We start from the raw sequence: 10,757 nt of genomic DNA, 5'->3' as shown, positions 1-10,757 counted from the left end.
GCAGTGTTTTAATTTCTGCTGTACTTTTATGAGGCCATCTCAATGCTGTTTTCATTTTTCTTGTCATGCCATATATAGGAATTACTGAGAATGTGTGATAGGAATATTGCCTTTTTGGCACAGCATCGTGCCTTTCAGTCTGCCAGTGGCTGTAAAGGATTTTGCAGTATGTCTCAGCATATCAAGCAAACGTGTAAAGAAATGTAGTTGGGGCTCAAATCTGCCTTCTCTAGCCCTATTCTAAGTCTGGACAATGTTTACAGCATTCTGCAGCTCTTGATTTTCCTGGGATGCATGTCCAAGAAATCCTTACTGTCAGTTCAAGAGTTTTTTTGAATTTATGTTTTTTTTTTCTTAGGCTTCTCTATCTCTGCAGTGAAACACCAGAGTGTAAATCTGATAAAAAATTGGTTACAACTTAGCTATAGGAAACTTTTGAAGTACTGTAAGCCATATTGTGTAACAGGGTATATGCTTCTAGTTTTACAGGTTAGATTTAAGATTTTATTTTTGTCAGATGAATGAGATGAAGTATACTTTTCTTCAATTTTTTCCCTCTAGAATTGTTTTCAATGAAGCTGAAACCAATGTTTATCCTTGATGATCACTATTAAAAAATATTTGTTTATTTTTGCTAGCATGATGAAGCTGCTGTAGTGACTAGAAGTCTTTGTTAATGAGAGTTAGGGTTATGGTGGGCTACAGAAATTAAAGACTGTGCTTTTTTAGAATAAACTGTGATATATTATGATGAAAGTGTTTTTATTACAAAAGAAATTTAGTTAGTGATGTGACTTCATTAAGCCTTCCTCGTCAGAGCAGTCTGATCTGACTGGCCCTGAGATTTCTCCACAAACATCCTGGCATTAAATCACCAGCAGTGAGAGTAACTTGAGTTGATGTGTGTTAGTCACTGTGTTGGCAAGGGATAGAGCATCTGTGCAGAGAAACAAATATTTTGATGTTTGAATTTTTTTCCCTCTTCTTTTCTTCTCTGTCCCTCAGACCAGAAGTTTTTGGTAGTAAAAGTGTTGCACTTGGTTTAACTAAGTTTAGCTAAATCTAGGGCAGAAGCTAATGGATATTCATATTCTGATCTCTGAAGGGATGAACAATGAAAGCTTAGCAGTCTTCAACTCTGCAGGGCTTTACAAATCAGCAGGTACATGCAGTGCTCTTGCTGCTCAATCATTTTTCTGTCACAGTAATATAATCCCATATCCCTGACCAAGCCAGTGACCAGCAAGAAGATGATGTTAGTTTGAGTGCTTGTTAAAACACTGCTGGTTTGCTCCCCTTCCAAACAGTCATTAGTTGTGGCCCTGGGGGACTTGCATTTTCATGCTGTGGAAAAAAGACATCAGCAAGAACACTTCTGATTGCATGCTTATTAGTGGCTTGTTTTCAGCAGATGGGAGAAACAACCTTGTGGGGCTTTTTACCTGAATGTGGTCCAGGATGTGCAGTTTAAGGCTATTAAAGTCCCATGTGTTTAAAGGCCTTGGAAAAGTTCATAATTTGAAGTTACAACTCCCTTTAAGACTATATTAATTGTAGGTTTTATGAGTAAAATGTGGATGTGAATGTTGCTTGTAACTTCCTTGTGACTGGGAGATTTGGCTTCTGCATGGACAGTCACTCTTAAAACATTGCTCCTTTTATTAATTAGCTCCTCCTTGTGAGTTTCAGAAGATGGAGTAGCCTTGTTTCCTAAAGACAGGGTGTGATAAAGCACAGCAATGACAAGAATTTTGATTGATATGATGCCCAGACCACAGTTAGGGAGAAATCTGAATTTGCAGTAAAAGCTTGTAGTTTAGACTTTGAGTATCCGTTTATAATTGATACGTGCATGGTTTGCAGCTCTTGAAAGGTTTTTCCCCTGGGATTTTTCTGACTGAAAAGAACTTTAAATACAGTTTTGTGTGAGTTCTTTCAGACTTTATCAAAAGAACTGGGTTTGCTCAGGGGATGGCTTTGCCTTCATAAGTGGGTTCTGGTGGTTTTCCAGTTCCTGCCCTTGGTGGCTTGCAGTGGATTGACAAGATGTTCACTGAGGTCAAGTGAACAGGCTTAGGGAAGCTTTGCAGTACAACTCTCTAAGTGATTTCTACAGAATTCACCCCAGAAGTCTTTGTTTTGTAATTCATGTGTTTGTTTCACGATGCCAGTGGTGTTAACACCACTTCAGTGTTAATATACAGTACTCTGGTACAGTGTTAGCATTTTGTGAATACTTTATATTATTCTGAACCAGTAAAAAAAATACAAAACAAACAGTTTTCCTTAATTGATAAAAAGGTTTCTTTTACTGATGAACCATAGCTGACATTAGTAGATGTTGTGTACAATTAACTCTGTACCTTACAGGCTACAAGTGCTTTGAGAGAAGTTTGGTTTACCTTGTGATATAATGAAGCCAGTTAGATTTAGCAGGTGTGGGCCTTAAAGAATAGGGGGTAGCAGTGATGGCTTAAAACCCTTTTAATGTTTGGCTCCTGTCACAGAAAAGGGATCAGAAATGAACTATTTAGAAAACTGGTGCACCAGTTTGGGTTTCTGGTGAAATGTAAGTTAACCAAATGGTGTCTTCACCTGGATGGTTGTTATGTGAAATGGAGATGGGCAGTTAGGTTCACAGGTACCTGATATCTTTTTCAGAACTTTGCCAAGAACATTTTTGCAATTCTTCAATCAGTTAAAGCCAGAGAAGAAGGCAGAGCACCTGAGCAAAGACCTGCACCAAACACAGCACCAACGGTAAGAGCAGTGTTTGGCTGGACACGAGGGCTGGGACACCAAAAATGAGAGTACAGTCTCTTCTCACTATTACATACACAATTTGTTTTGGTTTACTTCCAAAAAATGCATATTTTTAAAGCATAACTTCACTGCTCTTCTTTGAGTTAAGTTGCATTTATTGGTATTTAAAGAGTTGAATATATTAGTTTAATTAGCTCAATATGCTCTTGTTACTGAGAGATGAATCTTCCAGTGCCAGCTTCTGCATCTATCAAGCATTAGCCACATGCTGCATCTATTTGCAAAAAGTGTATGCCATGAGAGTGCTGCCATTTCAAATGAAATGTTTTGCTGCTTTTCTGACAGATAGGGTAGCAAATGTTTAAGAATCTGGAGCATGACTCATGAGTGGGAACAGCTCGAACCAGCTTTCTTTTGCCTGTGATAAATCAGGACAGACTTAGAGCTGTATTGTTTACTTCTCTCCAGGTATTAGACAGGATTTGTTTAGAAGTGTGGTGTTTACTATTGTGTTCTATGAAACCTAATAGATCTTTGAACATGGTGGTAGTCTGCTCTAAAAGCTGTTTAATTGTACTCTGTGTTTTGTTTTTGCTGCTACTGCATTTAACAAAGAACTAAATTTAAATAGCGAGATGAATTCCAACATGTAAATATTTGCTTTGTGTTGAATTTCTTAAATTGTGCGTGGCATTATTCAAATGTCCCACTCAGAATAAATGTGAATACATAACTAAGCTGTCCACAAAAAGGATTGAATTGATATTGAGTGTGCTTCCAGATTTGTGCTTTTTAAAACCTTTTTCCCAGAATCCCTTTTTTTCCCTTCAAAATTTGTTTTTATTTTTTTTATTCAGCAAAATTTTATCTTAATCAGGCTGACAAGGGAAATTTGGTGTGGCTGAAGCCTTAATCATGAATTGTCAGTTAATGATTTTTTCCTCACTAATTCTTTAAGTATAACAAAAACTCAGTAGAGATTTTAATAATGTAGTTTGTTACTGTTTGTTATTTTAGTTTTGCCTCAGGTTATTCTCTTTGCATTCAGTACTAAACTGTTTCTGTAAGACTGTAAGTGGATATTGAATGGAAACATCAGAAGTTTTCAAATGCATTGAAACTCCTAGGAAAATGAACTGGTTTTATACTCTTGAGTAGTTCTAAGTAACTCTTCATGAAATTCAAAAACCATCAAATACTTTTTAGTATGTTTTACGAATGTTGTTTAACCTGTTTTAGGATCCCACTTTACGAAATAAGCAACCTATTCCAGCTGCCTACAACAGATATGATCAGGAAAGATTTAAAGGCAAAGAGGGTAAGTTGATTGCAATGCTTGTTTCAAAATTAAAAAAAAATTGAGAACCAAAACTGGCCAGTCACCAAGTTCATGTTAGGGGATTTTCCCTGCTAGTATTTCACAAACCTATGAAAAGACAAAAAAAGAGCTGTAACTATGCTGAAAGACAGCCTTCCAAGTAGTAAAATCCAGAAGTATTATTTGTAGAAATTGTTTCTACCTAATTGTTTGGGGAGGGTCTTATGCAATTAATAAAAAATTACAAGTGCAAGGATAGCTGTCAGGTGCATAACATGTAATGGATTCCCTCTCCTCAATCAATCACAGTTGCTCTAAAAGTTGCCTCCAGTAACTGCAAGTAAATATTACCCACTTGTGTCTATGTAAATTAAAAAACAAACTAGGAACAGCAGTGCAAAACACAAGCACCCTCCTGGAGAGGAGATGGAAACAATGTACAATATTGAAGAAGTCTCACCAGTTTTAAAAGATGGTGAACATTGAACTTGAGTGATGATCTGTTGTTCTAATGCAATTTCTCTCCTGTCCCCATTGCTTTTTTTTATCTTGTTTTTAGCACAAGTTCAGTTAGTTCCCTTTCATGTCTTCCTGTAGTTTTATTTTGCAATCTTTGTTTGTTGTGCTTGGATGGTTTTGTGCTTCTTGCAGAAGGTCATGCAAATTTTGTTACATTTCTGGATTGCTTTGTCCTCCTGTGTGATTCTGAGAATGTGGTGTTGGGGTTTCACTTGGTCCTGAAATGGGATTGACTGGACTGCAGCAGTTTATCCAGTTGAAAGATTTTTTAGTGGTGAGGTCATATTCTACCTGCCTAAAAAAAACCAACTCACTGTCACACTCCATTCTAGAGAGTGTTTTTCTGCCTTAACTTTCTGGTTACTTATATTTGGTGCAGTCACACAAAGTTAATTTTGTATTTCAGGTTTCTGGGGATATTTAAAGAAATACACAGGTTAAGAATACCATGTTAGCTAAGTGTAGGCTAGCACTGGAAATAAAAATGAGGTGTTGGAAAGAAGGTATTTTAAACACGAGTTGTCTTATGAAAGGTTTTGGTACCTCACTTATGGAAGTTACATAGAATTAGTAATTAACATCTGGATTTCTTAAGAGAGGACCTAGAGATATTTGAGATCTTCTTTGGCTTCAAATTAAGTTCAGAAAATAGCCAAGATCTCATTTACTTCTAGGGTATTCTATTGTATAATTATTACCTTTTAAATTGTAGTCTAACTGGAACTCTGAGCACAGGTGGTTTTCCTGTCATAATTGGGCATTAATGCACAGATAATGTAATTTGCTTAAAACTGAATGATGCACATCACTTACAGCCCTGTCATAAGTGAACTCATTCCTTATGGATGAGGGATTTTTAATTTACTTGTTCTCAAAATGAAGCTTTGGCTCCCAAATATTCAGTGTAGAAGTGAGACTACAAGCAGAAAAGTCATCAATAAAAATAACATAAGAGGTTTCTTTTTCATTAAACTCTGTTTTTTTACAATAAGTCAAGTAAAAACTTGGAATTACACCTGTTTATGGAAAGGTTGCAGTACTGGGACTTTTGGGGAAAGAATTCTGAAGGAAAAGCAAGATGATGAAGTTCAAAGGGTAATAACTTGCAGTCTTTATGCCATTGTATCCATATTTATTTAGTGATGGTGGATAACACCTATGATAAAGCTGAATCCTACAGATTTCTGCCATTCTGAAGGGTTCCCACACCTTTCTGTCTCTGACTGCCTGTGTTGGCTACAAACAGCGGAAGGCAGGATGGTGTGGTGCTTGTAACAATGGGCACAGTGGTGGACTTGGCTAAACAGTGATACAAAGCCCAAGGACAATGTCTCTAGGCTTTGTTCTTTATGTCTCACCTGTTTGCTCTTTCCTCAGAGGTATTGAAATACCAGAAAGGGTCCACAGTAGTCCTCTTCTCATTGCAGCAGGATTGTGGCACATTGCCTATATTCAGTTTTGTATGATACTACAGTATTTAAAGTTTAGGCAGCAAAGAGGTGAACTGTTTTTCTTTGAATATTTGTGGGCTTTAATAGAGTTTTTTCATTAGCTGTCTTGTCCTTAGCATAAGGAATTCAAAGCTTGTAGAGCTAAAGAGAGTAAATTTAGGAATTTTAACATGCATTAAGTAAACTGTTGAGTTGCAGCCAAATTTCTCTGCTTCTTGTGGTGGATCATTATTTCTGATGCAATGTATCAGGATGCCTCTCTGGTAGACTAACTTCAAATTTTCCTGCCAGATGGGACAGGCTTTGCTGCTAGAGTGGTTTAACAGTCAGTGTGAGGGGGTGGTGATTGTGCTGTTCTTGAAGAGCAAACACTGAGTTCCAGAACTGCTCAGCAGCCCAGGGACAGGGGACAGGGCTTGGTCACCTTTTGTCCAGGGGAGTCTTGTTCCTGCAGCTTTGGTCAGGCAGGACAGAGAAACCTTTCCTTTGACATCCTTCAAGTTCTGTGATGCATTAGAATGTTGTTTGCAGTAGGAATTGCACATCCTGGATATGTCCATGTGGAAAGTGGAAGAGCACATTGCCTGGCAGTGCACCCATCCTGCCCAGCTGCTCAAATGTTTTGGAGGTGAGGAGGTGAATGGCTTGCAGTCACTTTCCTTGGGTGCTGTTTCTTTGCTGTTGCTTTGGTTTATTCCATGGTGGCAGTTAGTGATGGTATCTTCTCTTCAACAGCACAGAGCTCCATCCTGTGCTAAACTTCCTCTTTTTACCTTGCTAGTCCTATTCCTTTCCTTTGTATTACTTGCTCAAGTGGGTTTTTTTACACTTTATTAATGAGCATCTTTACAACTGGAGAAATTTTTCCAAACTGCTGTTTGTCATACCTTCTTGAGCAACATAATTTTAAAATCTTGTTCAGGATTTAAAAATCCTATGCTCAAATGCCATTTGATACTTTAGGAGCTTATTTTGTGTTCTGTCCTGTGTGCCTTAATGTTTGATATTTAAATACACATTATTTATATGTATGTTTTGGATGCTATTCTGTCTTTTTCCCCCATTTTCTTGGGTGGCTTTACCCCAGAAGATTTTTTTCACATGCTTTTTTGCTCTGTAATTTCCAAGCGTGCAGGAGTGCTGGGATGGCAGTCTTGCAGATGTAACATTTTTGTGACCCACATCTCTCAGTATGGATGACAAAGTCAAGTTGCCCTGTGCTGCTCCAAGGTTAGATCTTTAAGGCTTATTCCAAGAGCATTCCTGTTGTTCTCTAAGTTTCAACACAGTAGCAGCCAATTGTTACTCCCTCCCCCAAAACAAAACAAAAAACCCCCAAAACTTCCAGCAGTATTCAATCCTGTTTAGGGTAAATCAGAGAGTCTTGCTGTGTGGTTTCAGCCCATAATGGTGAAAAGAATATTCCTGACTGTGTTCAAATGTTTCCTTCAGGAAAGTTTGCTGTTGAGTTCATGCTATTGTCATCTTATATTTTATATATAACTTTACTGGATGTTCAGACACAGCTGCCATTTTCCAGAAGTTTGTCAGTCCTAAGTGCTAAGCCCAGGGAACAGAGGACTGTAAAGTTATTATATTTGAGGTGACTCTGGACCAGAACATTTTGTTTCTCTCTCATCTACATTGTTAAGAAAGTTTCTTTATAAGGCATTTCTCATTATCAGTTATTTTATTTTAAGTTGTGTGATATCCTTTTACACAGGGAGAGTAGAATTGGTAGCAGGAGATAAAAGGTTCTGAAGTTTTACTGGTCAGGCTTAGTTTGACTGGTTAAACTTTCATTTATTGCATTCACTTGAGGATTTATATGATTCTTATTTTTCCCTAACAGAGAGTATGTGCAAGAGATGCACATTTGGAAAAAGAATGTGGTCTATCTATATTTTCTGGCTTGGTATGGCCAACTAGTTTAAAAACTTTAAACTTTTAGCACTGCACATTCACTTCTGTGCTGGAAAATACACATAAACTGCTTTAGCAATACACATAAATTGCTGTGAGAAACTTAAGATGTTGGTGTTAATTACTGGTAAGATGATTACAGTGCTGTTATACATAAACTGTACAGAGAACTTGTAAAGTAATTAGTGTAACTTGGAAATTTAGGTGTGAAACTTACTTGGTAGGATACAGTAAAGGAGTGCTCAGTAAAGTCTCATGCAGAGTGACATTTGGTGTCAGGGATTAAATTACTGGGGCTGTGAAGTGGGGTAGTGAATAATTTCCAGGCTGTGTGCAGAGTGTTGCTATCTGGGGCTTGAAGAGTATACAGCTGAAAAAAGAAGTGGTTATTCAGTCTTATTCATCCACAATTCAAACCAAGGCTTTAACTCGAGCTCTTCAGTGTCTGAGACATGCTGCTTTGTTCTGTTTTTATTTCCCTTGACTTCCTTCCAGAAATTCAGGTCTTTTTCCAGAAATTGAGTCTTTTTCAAGCTTTTATTCTTTTGGTAATGTATCAGAGCTCGTTTGTAGCTGGATTGGATAGCTGGAGCTGCAGAGGTGCAGAATCAAAGTGCAGGGTGACCTAGATGGATGTGGAGCAGTGGCTTTAAGCAAATGCAAGGTACCCTGAGCATTAATATTATATGCAAGGAAACAGAACATGCACCCAAATGCTCATTCAGAGTATCATCAGTCCAAAAAGCTGATGCATTAGGGTGCCTATTTTCATTTCCAGGTCTAATTATTTTAAATAAGAAAAGGCACTCAACCTGATGCATGGGGATGCTAGAAAGGTAACCTGTGATAAACTACCCTGGAAATGTTTAGGGTTCTTTTACTAGTCTTGGGGTCATGGAACTGAGAAACTGTGACCATAATACATGCAATGACTGAAGGAAAAAAACCCCACGGTGATAAGTTATGTTTCTGAAGCATTAGAGTTGTTTATTCAGTTCTAGTTATTATGTTTACATCTCAAGATGTAGTTTTAAGGCATGTGTTGATGATGGTGTTTTTAACAATGCATATATTTCTAAAATTGATTCTATTTGGCAAACAAAAGGTTGCAGTACAGTTTTTCCTGACAAAATTATTGTTGGGCTTTGATTGCTTTCTTTAGTCCTTAGTGTTCGACCTGTGATTGAAACATTTAATATGGACTGGTCTGTGCCTAAAGGAAATGTGTGTCCTAACTTGGTAGTAATTATATTGAAAATTCCCAGTGTGTACAAGACCCTCAATAAGTTTTTTAATAGTTGTTCTGAATTTAATTCCAAGCTTACAAACAAGAGTCTGAAATCATACCATCATGGTACCTTTATTTATGAGGCTCTTTTTTCTTAAATACCCTTTTCTTAGTCGATGGTTTATCATTTTAACTGCTTCTATTACCACAGAGGAGCTGGGATTTGGAAGCAGGAGTTAGAAACAAATTCTTGGCCAGGTATTACCAGGTCAGCTCACTGCTGGTGCATGACTCAGCAGCACAGGTTGGAGCTGCTTTGGGAGGCAGAGGAGAAGCTGTTGTGCTCCTGGAGGGTGTGGCACAGCGTTTGTGCTGATCAGTGCTGGGGGCATGGCCTGGGGTCTCTCTCTCCTGCTCCTCTTCACTATGGCCCTGGTTCCTCTGGTATGCCAGGTCTGCTTTTGAGCACCTGTAGCAGGATCAGAGCCTGGCCTTGGAGAAGAGCCTGCTCCTTGAATGTCTTTTACAGCATTAACCTGGCTGACACCCTCAGCAATTTTTGAAGTGGGAATGAAGCTGGAAGCGTGGAGTCCCTGACCTGGAAACATTTGTTTCCTTTGCCCAGGCTGGGCACAGTGAGTGGAGCTGAGGGTGCTGCTGGATGTGCCCAACTGAGACCTTAAAAAAATGGTACAGACATGCAAGGGGCAGGGCCCGTGCTTCTGGCAGTGTTTATTTCTGTAAGAGAAGTGATTGGCTGACAGGTACAATACCACATGGTGTGTGTGAGAGCATTGAATCAATAAAGCTGTGTTCTGACAAATGTGTCACTGCTGTTCCTGCTTCAGGGGGGTTCCTATCCCCCTCTGGAAGCTGGAGATGCTGAACTCTACTTCTCCAGTTGCTGGGGGGTTTGAGGCAGGAAGCTGGAGAGCTGGTGGGCAGGTTGGGAGGTGGTTTCTCCTGTGGTCCCACCCTGCTGCAGGCAGCAGAGATGGGCCCTGCAGTGGCTCTGGTAGAGGCTGCAGTAACTGCAGGAATGGGGGTGGGTACCTACACTGACCATAAAGCATGTCTTAGATTTGAATTAGTGCACAAAGCCACTATGCCAGTATTTGCTAATTATCAGAACTGTTCTATTTGCTACCTGAGTAGCTTCTAAATAGTACTGGGGCCCCTGTGTAGCTGCTGGGAACATTGATCAGGCAGGAAACCGGGGTTTGCTGGAGGCAACAAGTGGCTCTTCATCCAAGTTACTTCTGCTAGAAAGAAGGGTCAGGACAAGGCTGGGAGCAGGAAGCTGATGAGTGCCAGAGCTGTGGTTTGTGGCTCCTGTGGCTCATTAAATGAACCAGGACAGATTTTATGAGAGACTTGAGAAGACTTCTGCAAAAGATGAAACCAGTGGCAGTTGAGCAGAGATTGGTTCCCTGCCAGGTGCCTCTCTGCCCTTTGATTTACTTCCTGACTGTGCTGCTGGCTCTGTGGGCCTTTGTTCCCTTTGCAATGCTGGTGGAGACAGGGAACAAACATGAAGAAATAATTACAGAATCAG

The 10,757-nt window shown here is 39.1% G+C and overlaps 1 protein-coding gene across 1 annotated transcript in view; it reads left to right on the top strand.

The window, feature by feature from the left end:
- Positions 1 to 10,757, top strand: part of CDC73 (cell division cycle 73) — a 101,487-nt gene that overhangs the window by 16,917 nt on the left and 73,813 nt on the right. Inside the window, exons 8-9 of the mRNA XM_005423757.2 lie at positions 2,662 to 2,760; positions 4,003 to 4,081. Of these exons, the coding sequence (XP_005423814.1) occupies positions 2,662 to 2,760; positions 4,003 to 4,081 (178 nt within the window). The remainder of the gene's footprint in view (positions 1 to 2,661; positions 2,761 to 4,002; positions 4,082 to 10,757) is intronic.

This window comes from Geospiza fortis, unplaced genomic scaffold (assembly GCF_000277835.1).
Source record: "Geospiza fortis unplaced genomic scaffold, GeoFor_1.0 scaffold229, whole genome shotgun sequence".
Classification (NCBI taxonomy): domain Eukaryota; kingdom Metazoa; phylum Chordata; class Aves; order Passeriformes; family Thraupidae; genus Geospiza; species Geospiza fortis.
Note: the sequence above shows the minus strand (reverse complement) of the source record. Positions and strands in the feature narration are given on the sequence as shown.